This window comes from Coregonus clupeaformis, unplaced genomic scaffold (genome assembly GCF_020615455.1).
Source record: "Coregonus clupeaformis isolate EN_2021a unplaced genomic scaffold, ASM2061545v1 scaf0060, whole genome shotgun sequence".
NCBI lineage: Eukaryota > Metazoa > Chordata > Actinopteri > Salmoniformes > Salmonidae > Coregonus > Coregonus clupeaformis.
In genome coordinates, this window is record NW_025533515.1 from 797,205 (window position 1) to 817,290 (window position 20,086).

General features: G+C 46.8%; 1 protein-coding gene across 2 annotated transcripts in view; it reads left to right on the plus strand.

Annotated features, from left to right (window-relative positions):
- The first annotated feature begins 852 nt into the window (after nucleotides 1-852).
- The window catches only part of LOC121555328 (attractin-like), a 185,777-nt gene continuing 166,543 nt past the window's right edge, over nucleotides 853-20,086 (plus strand). For both annotated transcript variants that reach the window (XM_045212892.1, XM_045212893.1), the window contains exon 1: nucleotides 853-1,402. In XM_045212892.1, the coding sequence (XP_045068827.1) occupies nucleotides 1,122-1,402 (281 nt within the window). In that variant the 5' untranslated portion in view covers nucleotides 853-1,121. The remainder of the gene's footprint in view (nucleotides 1,403-20,086) is intronic.

The window sequence follows — 20,086 nt, forward strand, 5'->3', positions numbered from 1 at the left end:
TGATTTCTTTTGATTTTCCCATGATGTCAAGCAAAGAGGCACTGAGTTTGAAGGTAGGCCTTGAAATACATCCACAGGTACACCTCCAATTGACTCAAATTATGTCAATTAGCTTCTAAAGCCATGACACCATTTTCTGGAATTTTCCAAGCTGTTTAAAGGCACAGTCAACTTAGTGTATGTAAACTTCTGACCCATTGGAATTGTGATACAGTGAATTATAAGTGAAATAATCTGTCTGTAAACAATTGTTGGAATAATTACTTGTGTCATGCACAAAGTAGATGTCCTAACCGACTTGCCAAAACTATAGTTTGTTAACAAGAAATTTGTGGGTGATTGAAAAACGAGTTTTAATGACTCCAACCTAAGTGTATGTAAACTTCCATCTTCAACTGTATATGTATGTATATGTATTTATATGTATGTATATATGTATTGGTCCTCTGTAGCTCAGCTGGTAGAGCACGGCGCTTGTAATGCCAAGGTAGTGGGTTCGATCCCCGGGACCACCCATACACAAAAAAATATGTATGCACGCATGACTTTAAGTCGCTTTGGATAAAAGTGTCTGCTAAATGGCATATTATTATATGTGTGTATGTCTGTATGTATATATATATATTTGCAAAAAATATATGGGGGATTGGAAGTGATGCAGACAATTACATTGATGGAAACTACAATCTATCTACAATATTAAAGCTGATCTACACACCCCCCCCTTTTATTTTTTTTATTTTTTTAAATAATAAATAAATAACATCTGTAATTGGGGGTGTATTTATAAAGTGTAAGTATGCATTCAATAATGTGTTAGATAAAACTGACCATAAACTTAATGGAACAAATTAAATTGGAATTCCCATTATACAATTCAAGGCCTCGCGCCATCTGTCAATCGTTACGCATTTCCGTGTCTGATAAAGTCCACTTCCTGATGTCAATACGCGGTGGTGGGATTGTAGCCACCGGAGAACGACATTAAAATCACTCACAACAAGGAGATAGGAATCATTCTATCAACAACTGTGTCCCTCTCGGATTACCACAGAGTTTGAAAACCAAACCGGTCGCTGGTGGCGCCGACCTGTTTCAAGCAGTAGACGTATTTTGTGAGAATGGACGGGGCGATACGGCGGAGGGCCTGCTGTGATGCTGGCTGCAGCCGGAGCCTGAGCCTGAGCAGCGGGCTGGTGGAGGTCGGTGGCCGGGGCTTGATGCTCCAAACACTGCTCCTTTTCTCCGCGTTCGGCCTGCTCCTTGGACTGCCCGCTATCACCGATGCGAAAGAATGCGATAAACCGTGCATGAATGGGCAATGCAACACGGCAACGGGCAACTGTGTGTGCAGCCCCGGCTGGGTCGGGGACCAATGCCAACACTGCGGAGGAAGGTTCAGGTGAGAATCGCTGCCTACGACTGTTCTTACGTTTACCACCTATCCTTATTGTTTGAACAATCTAGCAACGTCGGTCCCCACCTTCTCTATTCCATCTCCCTCTTCTTCTGCAGAGCAGAGGAGAGACCTCCCCATCTCTGTCTTTCTGTCTGCGCTTGATCATGACTCTCAGCTCCATTACATTACACATAAGTCATTGGACGAAGGCGTCTTCTGTAGGAGTTTTGTTTACATGGCCACTGCGAACTTTTTATCATTTCCAATGCAAGTCAATGCGCTTCATATCCAAATAATCTATAAGTAACATAATTGAGTTACACAATACATTTGTTGATACTTTAGGATGAGTTGGACTTGAAGCACGAAAATGCTAATATAGGTACCATTGACTTGCATTGGATTTGTGACACAAATTATAAAAAGTTAGCATTTGAAGCAGTGGCCAATTAAACAAAACGCAAAGTGTCAAAAATAAAATCACCTAATAGCAGGAACAGCACCATCTAGTGGTCAGAACCTGGTAATATCAGGATGTAGAATGGGACATAAACCCAACAACTTCAATTACTAATTTATCTGAACATGGGGGAAAAAAAACATCACCAAATTCACTGAGAAAACATTACATAGGATGAAGAAACAATACTCCGAGCTGCAGCTCCATACTACTTGTCAGACATAGAGAACTGGTACTATATACTGGTTGTTGGGGTGGGATTGGCGTGGGTTGTGGGGGGGTCCATGGATGGCTTTTTACAACCTCCTTTGGATTTCTTACTCATTAGCTAGGTTTCCATCCAATTGGCGACAGATTTTCATGTAGGCTTAACATTATTTATTTTTTATCTGAAACTTCCATCACAGCTGTCGTGATTTAAAAAAATACGGTATGACTTTACTCGAATGGAAACATGGTTATTATTAGAAAAAAGTTTGGTCCAAATCAGATGGTAGGTACTACAATTATTGAATATTATATTAATCCTATAAATTAAAATGGCCAATTTGGGTGCAATCAATTAGCTTAATTTCTCAGATCAAATTATATTTCAACAAAATAATGTTGCAGGAATGCTAATTTTAGGCCTATCTGTTTCTAACATAAATTATTTCAGAACAATCTGAGATGGTGGGTGTTAATTATTTTTCTTGTGCTCTTTGAGGTCGAACAACCCATAGGTTAGTTTACTGTCCTGACTGTCCATGGTAATGGAGGCTAGCTGACTGTCTGTGGTAATGGAGGCTAGCTGACTGTCCGTGGTAATGGAGGCTAGCTGACTGTCCATGGTAATGGAGGCTAGCTGACTGTCCATGGTAATGGAGGCTAGCTGACTGTCTTGACTGTCCATTGTAATGGAGGCTAGCTGACTGTCTGTGGTAATGGAGGCTAGCTGACTGTCCGTGGTAATGGAGGCTAGCTGACTGTCCGTGGTAATGGAGGCTAGCTGACTGTCCATGGTAATGGAGGCTAGCTGACTGTCCATGGTAATGGAGGCTAGCTGACTGTCTTGACTGTCCATTGTAATGGAGGCTAGCTGACTGTCCTGACTGTCCATGGTAGTGGAGGCTAGCTGACTGTCCATGGTAATGGAGGCTAGCTGACTGTCCATGGTAATGGAGGCTAGCTGACTGTCCTGACTGTCCATGGTAATGGAGGCTAGCTGACTGTCCATGGTAATGGAGGCTAGCTGACTGTCCATGGTAATGGAGGCTAGCTGACTGTCCATGGTAATGGAGGCTAGCTGACGTGTCCATGGTAATGGAGGCTAGCTGACTGTCCTGACTGTCCATGGTAGTGGAGGCTAGCTGACTGTCCTGACTGTCCATGGTAATGGAGGCTAGCTGACTGTCGACTGTCCATGGTAGTGGAGGCTAGCTGACTGTCCTGACTGTCCATGGTAACGGAGGCTAGCTGACTGTCCTGACTGTCCATGGTAGTGGAGGCTAGCTGACTGTCCATGGTAGTGGAGGCTAGCTGACTGTCCATGGTAATGGAGGCTAGCTGACTGTCCTGACTGTCCATGGTAATGGAGGCTAGCTGACTGTCCTGACTGTCCATGGTAGTGGAGGCTAGCTGACTGTCCATGGTAGTGGAGGCTAGCTGACTGTCCTGATTGTCCATGGTAGTGGAGGCTAGCTGACTGTCCTGATTGTCCATGGTAATGGAGGCTAGCTGACTGTCCTGACTGTCCGTGGTAATGGAGGCTAGCTGACTGTCCATGGTAGTGGAGGCTAGCTGACTGTCCTGATTGTCCATGGTAGTGGAGGCTAGCTGACTGTCCTGACTGTCCGTGGTAATGGAGGCTAGCTGACTGTCCATGGTAGTGGAGGCTAGCTGACTGTCCTGATTGTCCATGGTAATGGAGGCTAGCTGACTGTCCTGATTGTCCATGGTAGTGGAGGCTAGCTGACTGTCCATGGTAGTGGAGGCTAGCTGACTGTCCTGATTGTCCATGGTAGTGGAGGCTAGCTGACTGTCCTGACTGTCCATGGTAACGGAGGCTAGCTGACTGTCCATGGTAATGGAGGCTAGCTGACTGTCCTGACTGTCCATGGTAGTGGAGGCTAGCTGACTGTCCTGACTGTCCATGGTAATGGAGGCTAGCTGACTGTCCTGACTGTCCATGGTAATGGAGGCTAGCTGACTGTCCTGACTGTCCATGGTAATGGAGGCTAGCTGACTGTCCTGACTGTCCATGGTAGTGGAGGCTAGCTGACTGTCCTGATTGTCCATGGTAGTGGAGGCTAGCTGACTGTCCTGACTGTCCATGGTAACGGAGGCTAGCTGACTGTCCATGGTAATGGAGGCTAGCTGACTGTCCTGACTGTCCATGGTAATGGAGGCTAGCTGACTGTCCATGGTAATGGAGGCTAGCTGACTGTCCTGACTGTCCATGGTAGTGGAGGCTAGCTGACTGTCCATGGTAGTGGAGGCTAGCTGACTGTCCTGACTGTCCATGGTAATGGAGGCTGGCTGACTGTCCTGACTGTCCATGGTAATGGAGGCTAGCTGACTGTCCTGACTGTCATGGTAATGGAGGCTAGCTGACTGTCCTGACTGTCTATGATAGTGGAGGCTAGCTGACTGTCCTGACTGTCCATGGTAATGGAGGCTAGCTGACTGTCCTGACTGTCCATGGTAGTGGAGGCTAGCTGACTGTCCTGAATGTCCATGGTAATGGAGGCTAGCTGACTGTCCTGACTGTCCATGGTAGTGGAGGCTAGCTGACTGTCCTGACTGTCCATGGTAGTGGAGGCTAGCTGACTGTACTGACTGTCCATGGTAGTGGAGGCTGGCTGACTGTCCTGACTGTCCATGGTAGTGGAGGCTAGCTGACTGTCCGTGGTAATGGAGGCTAGCTGACTGTCCGTGGTAATGGAGGCTAGCTGACTGTCCGTGGTAATGGAGGCTAGCTGACTGTCCGTGGTAATGGAGGCTAGCTGACTGTCCGTGGTAATGGAGGCTAGCTGACTGTCCGTGGTAATGGAGGCTAGCTGACTGTCCGTGGTAATGGAGGCTAGCTGACTGTCCGTGGTAATGGAGGCTAGCTGACTGTCCGTGGTAATGGAGGCTAGCTGACTGTCCGTGGTAATGGAGGCTAGCTGACTGTCCGTGGTAATGGAGGCCAGCTGACTGTCCGTGGTAATGGAGGCTAGCTGACTGTCCGTGGTAATGGAGGCTAGCTGACTGTCCGTGGTAATGGAGGCTAGCTGACTGTCCGTGGTAATGGAGGCTGGCTGACTGTCCTGACTGTCCATGGCAATGGAGGCTGGCTGACTGTCCATGGTAATGGAGATTGGCTGACTGTGCTGACTGTCCATGGTAATGGGGGCTGGCTGACTGCCCATGGTAATGGGGGCTGGCTGACTGTCCTGACTGTCCATGGCAATGGAGGCTGGCTGACTGTCCATGGTAATGGAGATTGGCTGACTGTGCTGACTGTCCATGGTAATGGGGGCTGGCTGACTGCCCATTGTAGTGGAGGCTAGCTGACTGTCCTGACTGTCCATGGTAGTGGAGGCTAGCTGACTGTCCATGGTAGTGGAGGCTAGCTGACTGTCCTGACTGTCCATGGTAGTGGAGGCTAGCTGACTGTCCTGACTGTCCATGGTAATTGAGGCTAGCTGACTGTCCTGACTGTCATGGTAATGGAGGCTAGCTGACTGTCCTGACTGTCTATGGAAGTGGAGGCTAGCTGACTGTCCTGACTGTCCATGGTAATGGAGGCTAGCTGACTGTCCTGACTGTCCATGGTAGTGGAGGCTAGCTGACTGTCCTGAATGTCCATGGTAATGGAGGCTAGCTGACTGTCCTGACTGTCCATGGTAGTGGAGGCTAGCTGACTGTCCTGACTGTCCATGGTAGTGGAGGCTAGCTGACTGTCCTGACTGTCCATGGTAGTGGAGGCTAGCTGACTGTCCATGGTAGTGGAGGCTAGCTGACTGTCCGTGGTAATGGAGGCTAGCTGACTGTCCTGACTGTCCATGGTAGTGGAGGCTAGCTGACTGTCCTGACTGTCCATGGTAACGGAGGCTAGCTGACTGTCCGTGGTAATGGAGGCTAGCTGACTGTCCGTTATAATGGAGGCTAGCTGACTGTCCGTGGTAATGGAGGCTAGCTGACTGTCCGTGGTAATGGAGGCTAGCTGACTGTCCGTGGTAATGGAGGCTAGCTGACTGTCCGTGGTAATGGAGGCTAGCTGACTGTCCGTGGTAATGGAGGCTAGCTGACTGTCCGTGGTAATGGAGGCTAGCTGACTGTCCGTGGTAATGGAGGCTAGCTGACTGTCCGTGGTAATGGAGGCTAGCTGACTGTCCGTGGTAATGGAGGCTAGCTGACTGTCCGTGGTAATGGAGGCCAGCTGACTGTCCGTGGTAATGGAGGCTAGCTGACTGTCCGTGGTAATGGAGGCTAGCTGACTGTCCGTGGTAATGGAGGCTAGCTGACTGTCCGTGGTAATGGAGGCTGGCTGACTGTCCTGACTGTCCATGGCAATGGAGGCTGGCTGACTGTCCATGGTAATGGAGATTGGCTGACTGTGCTGACTGCCCATGGTAATGGGGGCTGGCTGACTGTCCTGACTGTCCATGGCAATGGAGGCTGGCTGACTGTCCATGGTAATGGAGATTGGCTGACTGTGCTGACTGTCCGTGGTAATGGAGGCTAGCTGACTGTCCGTGGCAATGGAGGCTAGCTGACTGTCCGTGGTAATGGAGGCTAGCTGACTGTCCGTGGTAATGGAGGCTAGCTGACTGTCTGTGGTAATGGAGGCTAGCTGACTGTCCGTGGTAATGGAGGCTAGCTGACTGTCCGTGGTAATGGAGGCTAGCTGACTGTCCGTGGTAATGGAGGCTAGCTGACTGTCCGTGGTAATGGAGGCTAGCTGACTGTCCGTGGTAATGGAGGCTGGCTGACTGTCCTGACTGTCCATGGCAATGGAGGCTGGCTGACTGTCCATGGTAATGGAGATTGGCTGACTGTGCTGACTCTCCATGGTAATGGGGGCTGGCTGACTGCCCATGGTAATGGGGGCTGGCTGACTGTCCATGGTAATGGAGGCTGGCTGACTGTCCATGGTAATGGAGGCTGGCTGGCTGTCCATGGTAATGGAGGCTGGCTGACTGTGCTGACTGTCCATGGTAATGGGGGCTGGCTGACTGTCCTGACTGTCCATGGTAATGGAGGCTAGCTGACTGTCCTGACTGTCCATGGTAATGGAGGCTAGCTGACTGTCCTGACTGTCCACAGTAATGGAGACTAGCTGACTGTCCTGACTGTCCATGGTAATGGAGGCTAGCTGACTGTCCATTGTAATGGAGGCTAGCTGACTGTCCTGACTGTCCACAGTAATGGAGACTAGCTGACTGTCCTGACTGTCCATGGTAATGGGGGCTAGCTGACTGTCCTGACTGTCCATGGTAATGGAGGCTAGCTGACTGTCCATTGTAATGGAGGCTAGCTGACTGTCCTGATTGTCCATGGTAATGGAGGCTAGCTGACTGTCCTGACTGTCCATGGTAGTGGAGGCTAGCTGACTGTCCTGACTGCCCATGGTAATGGGGGCTGGCTGACTGTCCTGACTGTCCATGGTAATGGAGGCTAGCTGACTGTCCTGACTGTCCATGGTAATGGAGGCTAGCTGACTGTCCTGACTGTCCACGGTAATGGAGACTAGCTGACTGTCCTGACTGTCCACAGTAATGGAGACTAGCTGACTGTCCTGACTGTCCATGGTAATGGGGGCTAGCTGACTGTCCTGACTGTCCATGGTAATGGAGGCTAGCTGACTGTCCATTGTAATGGAGGTTAGCTGACTGTCCTGATTGTCCATGGTAATGGAGGCTAGCTGACTGTCCTGACTGTCCATGGTAATGGAGGCTGGCTGACTGTCCTGACTGTCCATGGTAATGGAGGCTAGCTGACTGTCCATGGTAATGGAGGCTAGCTGACTGTCCTGACTGTCCATGGTAACGGAGGCTAGCTGATTGTCCATGGTAATGGAGGCTAGCTGACTGTCCAGACTGTCCATGGTAATGGAGGCTAGCTGACTGTCCATGGTAATGGAGGCTAGCTGACTGTCCTGACTGTCCATGGTAATGGAGGCTAGCTGACTGTCCATGGTAATGGAGGCTAGCTGACTGTCCTGACTGTCCATGGTAATGGAGATAGGCTGACTGTCCATGGTAATGGAGGCTAGCTGACTGTCCTGACTGTCCATGGTAATGGAGGCTGGCTGACTGTCCTGACTGTCCATGGTAATGGAGGCTAGCTGACTGTCCTGACTGTCCATGGTAATGGAGGCTAGCTGACTGTCCATGGTAATGGAGGCTAGCTGACTGTCCTGACTGTCCATGGTAATGGAGGCTAGCTGACTGTCCATGGTAATGGAGGCTAGCTGACTGTCCTGACGGTCATGTGTCTGTTGGTGTAACTCGTTATTCGGAACCTGTTCTGCGGGCAGGCCTGCCGGTTCGGAACCTGTTCTGCGGGCAGGCCTGCCGGTTCGGAACCTGTTCTGCGGGCAGGCCTGCCGGTTCGGAACCTGTTCTGCGGGCAGGCCTGCCGGTTTGGACTAGATGCAGTACAGGAGAAGTTACTTTTCATAGCAGGTTAGGAGATTTAGAACAGCCTTCATTTCCATTAATGCGATTCTGCGTCTGTCTGTGTCCTGCTGTCTCAGTCTGTTGATGTAGTCTGTCTCAGTCTGATGATGTAGTCTGTCTCAGTCTGATGATGTCATGCAGCAGGTCAGGGAAGACAGAGCTGCATCAAGCTGTATTTCTGTTCAGTAGCAGTGTCTAAAATCTCAGTGGTCTAGAAATTGACATTTAACTGGCTATGGTCTGTGAAGGGAAATTGATTATGATGGTTTGACATCCTGGTGCACCACTTTAGACCTGCAGCCATTCATTCATCACCATTATCTGGTCTAAGGCACTGCATCCCAGTGCTTGAGGCGTCAATACAGACCCCCTGGTTCGATTCCAGGCTGTATCACAACCGGCCGTGATTGGGAGTCTCATAGGGCGGGGCACAATTGGCCCAGCGTCCTCCGGGTTTGGCCGGTGTAGGCCGTCATTGTAAATAAGAATTTGTTCTTAACTGACTTGCCTAGTTAAATAAAGGTAAAATAAAAAATAAAACATCTGGAAGTGGTGTGGTAGCTGCTGGAAGGGCTAACTAACTCTCTCTGTGGCAGGTAGATGGAAAAAAACGTTTTAATATCATTATTTCATAATGCATTTAATGTTAAAATTAATCAAAATTGACAACCGTAGTTTATTTTTTATAACCAAACCGATCTCAAAAAGCACTAATTGCTCAGCACTAGTAAGCACGTATTCTTCCCAGCCTTCATACTAGATACCTACAGTGGGGAAAAAAAGTATTTAGTCAGCCACTATTTGTGCAAGTTCTCCCACTTAAAAAGATGAGAGAGGCCTGTAATTTTCATCATAGGTACACGTCAACTATGAAAGACAAATTGAGAAAAAAATATCCAGAAAATCACATTGTAGGATTTTTTATGAATTTATTTGCAAATTATGGTGGAAAATAAGTATTTGGTCACCTACAAACAAGCAAGATTTCTGGCTCTCACAGACCTGTAACTTCTTCTTTAAGAGGCTCCTCTGTCCTCCACTCGTTACCTGTAGTAATGGCATCTGTTTGAACTTGTTATCAGTATAAAAGACACCTGTCCACAACCTCAAACAGTCACACTCCAAACTCCACTATGGCCAAGACCAAAGAGCTGACAAAGGACACCAGAAACAAAATTGTAGACCTGCACCAGGCTGGGAAGACTGAATCTGCAATAGGTAAGCAGCTTGGTTTGAAGAAATCAACTGTGGGAGCAATTATTAGGAAATGGAAGACATACAAGACCACTGATAATCTCCCTCGATCTGGGGCTCCACGCAAGATCTCACCCCGTAGGGTCAAAATGATCACAAGAACGGTGAGCAAAAATCCCAGAACCACACGGGGGACCTAGTGAATGACCTGCAGAGAGCTGGGACCAAAGTAACAAAGCCTACCATCAGTAACACACTACACCGCCAGGGACTCAAATCCTGCAGTGCAAGACGTGTCCGCCTGCTTAAGCCAGTACATGTCCAGGCCCGTCTGAAGTTTGCTAGAGTGCATTTGGATGATCCAGAAGAGGATTGGGAGAATGTCATATGGTCAGATGAAACCAAAATAGAACTTTTTGGTAAAAACTCAACTCGTCGCGTTTGGAGGACAAAGAATGCTGAGTTGCATCCAAAGAACACCATACCTACTGTGAAGTATGGGGGTGGAAACATCATGCTTTGGGGCTGTTTTTCTGCAAAGGTACCAGGACGACTGATCCGTGTAAAGGAAAGAATGAATGGGGCCATGTATCGTGAGATTTTGAGTGAAAACCTCCTTCCATCAGCAAGGGCATTGAAGATGAAACGTGTCTGGGTCTTTCAGCATGACAATGATCCCAAACACACCGCCCGGGCAACGAAGGAGTGGCTTCGTAAGAAGCATTTCAAGGTCCTGGAGTGGCCTAGCCAGTCTCCTGATCTCAACCCCATAGAAAATCTTTGGAGGGAGTTGAAAGTCTGTGTTGCCCAGCGACAGCCTCAAAACATCACTGCTCTAGAGGAGATCTGCATGGAGGAATGGGCCAAAATACCAGCAACAGTGTGTGAAAACCTTGTGAAGACTTACAGAAAATGTTTGACCTGTGTCATTGCCAACAAAGGGTATATAACAAAGTATTGAGAAACTTTTGTTATTGACCAAATACTTATTTTCCACCATAATTTGCAAATAAATTCATTAAAAATCCTACAATGTGATTTTCTGGATTTTTTTCTTCTCATTTTGTCTGTCATAGTTGACGTGTACCTATGATGAAAATTACAGGCCTCTCTCATCTTTTTAAGTGGGAGAACTTGCACAATTGGTGGCTGACTAAATACTTTTTTTCCCCACTGTATAAAGCATGGGTCTCCAACAGGTCTATAGCGATCTACCTATAGCTTGCAGCCCACCTATTGAGTAGCTCGCCAAACAATTGTGAAAGTACATGCAATTTTCATGTGTTCCACCGCAAACTGTCATAAACAAATGTCACTAGTATCCGACACCGCAAGCTCCCAGCTACTATCTAATCAAGGCAACATTAACATTATCCCACCCCTTGTTAGCCACTATTGGCTCAAAAAGTTAAACCTAACACAATATCTGCCAATTAATCTCCAGCAATATTGCCCCGTTTGTCTGTGTGGTGCGCGCATTTGTCTATCAGTCCGTGTGTAGCCAGTAGGACTGTCCCCGACCCCAAAAAAATTTGATGATTTTTATATACACATTTTCGTGGAACAGTTTAATTTCATTTATAATAGTCTTCATATCTCAAAATCAATGTCATGTGGTTAATCCAAATTATATCTAAATGAAAATGATACAAATCTAAAAGTAACTTCTATTGCCATTATGTAAAAAGTTAACATAAAGCCAACAAATAGCAACATTGCAGCCCGCAGGTAGAAAATATCCTTAAATTAATAAATATACTTTAAATCACATTAGCTACACATGGCCTGTCTGCAACGAACTTGAAACATTGTATCAACTATTAACTTGGGTCCGGCCCGAAGCAGCTCATGCTAGCAGTTTCCTGGGCCCTCAGCCTTCAGTTTCCAGCGCCAGGAGCTCTGGACAGACAGACACAGCTGTAGGCTATTTGTGCAAGGGATAAGAAGTAATCAGGTATTTTCTGACGTTTCCACCCGGATCAGAGCATGACATTTATTTTCCCCTTTCATGCTGAGTGGTTATCGAAAGGGAGAGAGCTGGAAAGATTTTTCAAATATGCTACGTTGACGAACTATTGCCATTCTCAATGGATGTAAAAACAAACTTTGTTTACTGTTTGAGGCGAAGAAACAATACTTTGAGAAGCTCCACAGTGATGGTGAGTTAAGACAATCAGAAATAGTATCAGATCCCCAAATGAGCACATTTATAGGCCTACATTTGGCAGGCCAGGTAGCCCAGGCCTACTTCTATGCATAATCAGGTGCGTGTCCTTACTCAAGATTGACAGGAGCCAAACAAAAGACAATTAATAAATTGACAACTTGTAAAAAAAAAATATATATATATTTTTGTCATTTAGCAGACGCTCTTATCCAGAGCGACTTACAGGAGCAATTAGGGTTAAGTGCCTTGCTCAAGGGCACATCGACAGATTTTTCACCTAGTCGGCTCGGGGATTAGAACCAGCGTCCACTGAGACAGGTGAATCAGACAGATGTCTGGATTAGTCCACTGAGACAGGTGTGAATTAGACAGGTGTGCATCAGACAGGTGTCTGGATTAGTCCACTGAGACAGGTGTGAATCAGACGGGTGTCTGTATTAGTCCACTCAGACAGGTGTGAATCAGACAGGTGTCTGGATTAGTCCACTGAGACAGGTGTGAATCAGACGGGTGGCTGGATTAGTCCACTGAGACAGGTGTGAATTAGACAGGTGTGAATCAGACAGGTGTCTGGATTAGTCCACTGAGACAGGTGTGAATTAGACAGGTGTGAATCAGACAGGTGTCTGGATTAGTCCACTGAGACAGGTGTGCATCAGACAGGTGTCTGGATTAGTCCACTCAGACAGGTGTGAATGAGACAGGTGTCTGTATTAGTCCACTGAGACAGGTGTGAATCAGACAGGTGTCTGGATTAGTCCACTCAGACAGGTGTGAATCAGACAGGTGTCTGGATTAGTCCACTGAGACAGGTGTGAATCAGACAGGTGTCTGGATTAGTCCACTGAGACAGGTGTGAATCAGACAGGTGTCTGGATTAGTCCACTGAGACAGGTGTGAATCAGACAGGTGTCTGGATTAGTCCACTCAGACAGGTGTGAATCAGACAGGTGTCTGTATTAGTCCACTGAGACAGGTGTGAATCAGACAGGTGTCTGGATTAGTCCACTGAGACAGGTGTGAATCAGACAGGTGTCTGGATTAGTCCACTGAGACAGGTGTGAATCAGACAGGTGTCTGGATTAGTCCACTCAGACAGGTGTGAATCAGACAGGTGGCTGGATTAGTCCACTGAGACAGGTGTGAATCAGACAGGTGTGCATCAGACAGGTGTCTGGATTAGTCCACTCAGACAGGTGTGAATCAGACAGGTGTGAATCAGACAGGTGGCTGGATTAGTCCACTCAGACAGGTGTGAATCAGACAGGTGTGAATCAGACAGGTGTCTGGATTAGTCCACTGAGACAGGTGTGAATCAGACAGGTGTCTGTATTAGTCCACTGAGACAGGTGTGAATCAGACAGGTGTCTGTATTAGTCCACTCAGACAGGTGTGAATCAGACAGGTGTGAATCAGACAGGTGTCTGGATTAGTCCACTGAGACAGGTGTGAATCAGACAGGTGTCTGTATTAGTCCACTGAGACAGGTGTGAATCAGACAGGTGTCTGTATTAGTCCACTCAGACAGGTGTGAATCAGACAGGTGTGAATCAGACAGGTGTCTGGATTAGTCCACTGAGACAGGTGAATCAGCGAATGACAACAGTTCATCTCTCAATTCGGAAATCTTTCCAGCATTCCCCCTCGATTACCAAGAATTGGTGTGAAATAGAATATTGTCATGCTCTGATCCCATATCTCCACATAGTTTTGCGAACAGGCGTGCACGATGTATACTGAACAAAAATATGAACGTACGTTTTTCATGAGCTGAAATAAAATATCCCCGAAATGTTCCATATGCACAAAAAGCTTATTTATCAAATTTTGGGCACAAATTTGTTTCCATCCCTGTTAGTGGGCATTTCTCCTTAGCCAAGATAATCCATCCACCTGACAGGTGTGGCATATCAAGAAGCTGATTAAACAGCATGATCATTACACAGGTGCACCTTGTTCTGGGAACAATAAAAGGCCACTCTACAATGTGCAGTTTTGTCACACAACACAATGCCACAGATGTCTCTAGTTGAGGGAGCGTGCAATTGGCATGCTGACTGCAGGAATGTCAACCAGAGCTGTTGTCAGAGAGTTGAATGTTAATTTCTCTACCATAAGCTGCCTCCAACGTCTTTTTAGAGAATTTTGCAGTACGTCCAACCGGCCTCACAACCGCAGACCACGTGTAACCACGCCAGCCCAGGACCTCCACATCCGGCTTCTTCACCTGCGGGATCGTCTGAGACCAGCCACCCGGACAGCTGATGAAACTGTGGGCTTGGACAAACAAAGAATTTCTGCACAAACTGACAGAAACCGTCTCAGGGAAACTCATCTGCGTGCACGTTGTCCTCACCAGGGTCTTGACCTGACTGCAGTTCTGCGTCGTATCCGAATTCCGTGGGCAAATGCTCACCTTCGATGGCCACTGGCACGCTAGAGAAATGTGCTCTTCAAGGATGAATCCCGGTTTCAACTGTACCGGGCAGATGGCAGACAGCCATTTGCTGATGTCAACGTTGTGAACAGAGTGCTCCATGGTGGTGGTGGGGTTATGGTACACAATTCCTGATAGCTGAAAATGTCCCAGTTCTTCCATGGCCTGCATACTCACCAGACATGTCACCCATTGAGCATGTTTGGGATGCTCTGGATCGATGTGTACGACAGCGTGTTGCAGTTCCCGCCAATATCCAGCAACTTCGCACAGCCATTGAAGAGGAGTGGGACAACTTTCCACAGGCCACAAACAACAGCCTGATCAACTCCATGCGAACTCTCTGCATGAGGCAAATGGTGGTCACACCAGATACTGACTAGTTTTCTGATCCATGGCCCTACATTTTTTTTAAAGGTGTATGTGACCAACGGATGCATATCTGTATTCCCAGTCATGTGAAATCCATAGATTAGGGCCTGATGGCTTGGGGGTAGAAGCTGTTAAGGAGCCTTTTGGACCTAGACTTGGCGCTCCAGTACCGCTTGCCATGCAGAATCAGAGAGAACAGTCTTTGACTTGGGTGACTGGAGTCTTTGACACATTTTTTTGCCTTCCTTTGACACCGCCTAGTAAATAGCTCCTGGATGGCAGGAAGCTTGGCCCCAGTGATGTACTGGGCCGTATGCACTACCCTCTGTAGTGCCTTGCGGTCAGAGGCCGAGCTGTTGCCATACCAGGCAGTGATGCAACCAGTCAGGATGCTCTCGATGGTGCAGCTGTAGAGCTTTTTGAGGATCTGGGGACCCATGCCAAATCTTCAGTCTCCTGAGGGGGAAAAGGTGTTGTCGTGCCCTCTTCACGACTGTCTTGGTGTGTTTGGACCATGATAGTTTGTTGGTGATGTGGACACCAAGGAAGTTTAAACACTCTACTCGCTCCACTACAGCCCCGTTGATGTTAATGGGGGCCTGTTTGGCCCTCCTTTTCCTGTAGTCCACGATCATCTCCTTTGTCTTGGTCACGTTGAGGGAGAGGTTGTTGTCCTGGCACCACACGGCCAGGTCTCTGACCTCCTCCCTATAGACTGTCGTTGTCGGTGATCAGGCCTACCACTGTTGTGTCATCAGCAAACTCAATGATGGTGTTGGAGTCGTGCCTGGCCATGCAGTCATGGGTGAACAGGGAGTACAGGAGGGGACTGAGCACGCACCCCTGAGGGGCCCCCGTGTTGAGGATCAGCGTGGCGGATGTGTTGTAACCTACCCTTACCACCTGGGAGCGGCCCGTCAGGAAGTCCAGGATCCAGTTGCAGAGGGAGGTGTTTAGTCCCAGGGTCCTTAGCTTAGTGATGAGCTTTGTGTGCACTATGGTGTTGAACGCTGAGCTGTAGTCAATGAACAGCATTCTCACATAGGTGTTCCTTTTGTCCAGGTGGGAAAGGGCAGTATGGAGTGCAATAGAGATTGCATCATCTGTGGATCTGTTGGGGTGGTATGCGAATTGGAGTGGGTCTAGGGTTTCTGGGATAATGGTGTTGATGTGAGCCATGACCAGCCTTTCAAAGCACTTCATGGCTACAGATGTGAGTGCTATGGGTCAGTAGTCATTTAGGCAGGTTATCTTCGCTTTCTTGGGCACAGGGACTATGGTGGTCTGCTTGAAACATGTAGGTATTACAGACACCTCCCTGACCAAGGCCCTTCTCACCCAATTGCTCAGTTTGGGCCGACAGCCAGCTCTAGGAAGAGTCTTGGTGGTTCCAAACTTCTTCCATTTAAGAATGATGGAGGCCATTGTGTTGTTGGGGACCTTCAATGTTGCAGAAATGTTTTGGTACCCTTCCCCAGATCTGTGCCTCGACACAATACTGTCTCGGAGCTCTACGGACAATTCCATCGACCTCATGGCTTGGTTTTTGCTCGACATCAAATTAAATCAAATGTTATTTGTCACATACACGTGTTTAGCAGATGTTATAGCGGGTGTAGCGAAATGCTTGTGCTTCTAGCTCCGACTGTAGCCATGAAGTGCTTTGAAAGGCTGGTCATGGCTCACATCAACACCATTATCCCAGAAACCCTAGACCCACTCCAATTTGCATACCGCCCCAACAGGTCCACAGATGATGCAATCTCTATTGCACTCCACACTGCCCTTTCCCACCTGGACAAGAGGAACACCTACAGTGGGGAGAACAAGTATTTGATACACTGCCGATTTTGCAGGTTTTCCTACTTACAAAGCATGTAGAGGTCTGTAATTTTTATCATAGGTACACTTCAACTGTGAGAGACAGAATCTAAAACAAAACTCCAGAAAATCAGATTGTATGATTTTTAAGTAATTAATTTGCATTTTATTGCATGACATAAGTATTTGATACATCAGAAAAGCAGAACTTAATATTTGGTACAGAAACCTTTGTTTGCAATTACAGAGATCATACGTTTCCTGTAGGTCTTGACCAGGTTTGCACACACTGCAGCAGGGATTTTGGCCCACTCCTCCATACAGACCTTCTCCAGATCCTTCAGGTTTCGGGGCTGTCGCTGGGCAATACAGAATTTCAGCTCCCTCCAAAGATTTTCTATTGGGTTCAGGTTTGGAGACTGGCTAGGTCACTCCAGGTCCTTGAGATGCTTCTTACGGAGCCACTCCTTAGTTGCCGTGGCTGTGTGTTTCAGGTCGTTGTCATGCTGGAAGACCCAGCCACGACCCATCTTCAATGCTCTTACTGAGGGAAGGAGGTTGTTGGCCAAGATCTTGCGATACATGGCCCCATCCATCCTCCCCTCAATACGGTGCAGTCGTCCTGTCCCCTTTGCAGAAAAGCATCCCCAAAGAATGATGTTTCCACCTCCATGCTTCACGGGTGGGATGGTATTCTTGGGGTTGTACTCATCCTTCTTCTTCCTCCAAACACGGCGAGTGGAGTTTAGACAAAAAAGCTCTATTTTTGTCTCATCAGACCACATGACCTTCTCCCATTCCTCCTCTGGATCATCCAGATGGTCATTGGCAAACTTCAGACGGGCCTGGACATGCGCTGGCTTGAGCAGGGGGACCTTGAGTGCGCTGCAGGATTTTAATCCATGACGGTGTAGTGTGTTACTAATGGTTTTCTTTGAGACTGTGGTCCCAGCTCTCTTCAGGTCATTGACCAGGTCCTGCCGTGTAGTTCTGGGCTGATCCCTCACCTTCCTCATGATCATTGATGCCCCACGAGGTGAGATCTTGCATGGAGCCCCAGACCGAGGGTGATTGATCGTCATCTTGAACTTCTTCCATTTTCTAATAATTGCGCCAACAGTTGTTGCCTTCTCACCAAGCTGCTTGCCTATTGTCCTGTAGCCCATCCCAGCCTTGTGCAGGTCTACAATTTTATCCCTGATGTCCTTACACAGCTCTCTGGTCTTGGCCATTGTGGAAAGGAGAGTCTGTTTGATTGAGTGTGTGGACAGGTGTATTTTATACAGGTAACGAGTTCAAACGGGTGCAGTTAATACAGGTAATGAGTGGAGAACAGGAGGGCTTCTTAAAGAAAAACTAACAGATTCTTACTGGTTGGTAGGTGATCAAATACTTATGTCATGCAATAAAATGCAAATTAATTACTTAAAAATCATACAATGTGATTTTCTGGATTTTTGTTTTAGATTCTGTCTCTCACAGTTGAAGTGTACCTATGATAAACATTACAGACCTCTACATGCTTTGTAAGTAGGAAAACCTGCAAATTCGGCAGTGTATCAAATACTTGTTCTCCCCACTGTATATGGACAAGCAATGTCAGAGCGGCATGGACTAAGATACAGTAGAATATTATAGAATAGAATACAGTATATACATATGAGATGAGTAGTGCAAGATATGTAAACATTATTAAAGTGACTAGTGTTCCATTTCTTAAAGTGGCCAGTGATTTCAATAGGCAGCAGCAGCCTCTAATGTGCTAGTGATGGCTATTTAACAGTCTGATGGCCTTGAGATAGAAGCTGTTTTTCATTCTCTCGGTCCCATCTTTGATGCACCTGTACTGACCTCGCCTTCTGGATGATAGCGGGGTGAACAGGCAGTGGCTCGTGTGGTTGATGTCCTTGATTATCTTTTTGATCTGGTGCTGTATGTGTCTTGGAGGGCGTGTAGTTTGCCCCCGGTAATGCGTTCGGTAGACCCACCATCCTCTGGAGAATCCTGCGGTTGTGGGCGGTGCTGTTGCCATACCAGGCGGTGATACAGCCTGACAGGATGCTCTCAATTGTACATCTGTAAAAGTTTGTGAGGGTTTTAGGTGATAAGCCAACATTTTTCAGCCTCCTGAGGTTGAAGAGACGCTGTTGCGCCTTCTTCACCACACTGTCTGCGTGGGTGGGCCATTTCAGTTTGTCAGTGATGTGTACGCCAAGGATCTTGAAGCTTTCCACCTTCTCCACTGCGGTCCCGTCGTTGTGGATAGGGGCGTGCTCCCTCTGCTGTTTCCTGAAGTCCACGATCAGCTCTTTTGTTTTGTTGACGTTGAGTGAGAGGTTATTTTCCTGGCACCACACTCCCAGAGACTGATAAGAGGTAATTATTTAATAAGCACTGTCAACTGTGGGACCTTATATAGACAGGTGTGTGCCTTTCCAAATCATTTCCAATCAATTGAATTTACCACAGGTGGACTCCAGTCAAGTTGTAGAAACATCTCAAGGATGATCAATGGAAACAGGATGCACCTGAGCTCAATTTCGAGTCTCATAGCAAAGGGTCTGAATACTAATGTAAATAAGGTATTTCAGTTTTGTATTTTTAATACATTTGCTAAAATTTCAAAATCTGTTTTCGCTTTGTCATTGTGGTGTATTTTGTGTAGATTAATGAGAAAAACAAAACAATTTAATCCATTTTAGAATAAGGCTGTAACGTAACAAAGTGGAAAAAGGGAAGGGGTCTGAATACTTTCCGAATGCACTGTGTCGTGACATGACTTACTTTAATGTATAACTGTTATTTATCGAATCAACTATGTTTAATTGTCACTCAATTAAATTTAATAATGTAACAATGAACTCATTAGGAATTTGGGGCACCACGGAAGAAGTTGTTTAACGAGTTACCATCTCCCGAATTAAACTTTTATCGATTTATATGTTATATCGATAAGAGGTAATTATTTAATAAGTGACTGTTATCAGTCTCATTCTGAACGTCGCATAATCCTTGAACCTGCAAGAACCCTAACCTTATTGATGAATCAGCAATACACAAATTGGCTTAATTATTTATTTATTTACTAACTAAATAATAACACAATACAAGCACACACACACACACACACACACACACACACACACACACAGGTTATTGATTACTAACGTAATACAATGAAAACAGGTCCCTAGTGGACTGGACTAACAATAGCATGAATGCTTGGGTAGAAGGAGGGTCAGAGTGGCGGGGAGAGACAGAGATTCAAACTATCGTGGTTACTTTGGAAACTACGCTCACGGAAATACAAATGCTTAAAACCCCACTAACAGCTCATTCGGATTAGAAATGCAACATGTATTTACGTGTAGCTGTCCACGATCGTTGAGTTGATGATGTAGGACTCTGGTTTTCCCAACAGAGATCCCAATGACCTTGGTAGAGTTTCTGGTCGTAGTGGTGGTTAGAATGGATACTTCAGCATACCCTGTAGTTCGTAGAGTTGATCTGTTAGAATAGTTACCTCAGATGTACCAGCGGTTAAACATTTACATTTTACATTTTAGTCATTTAGCAGACGCTCTTATCC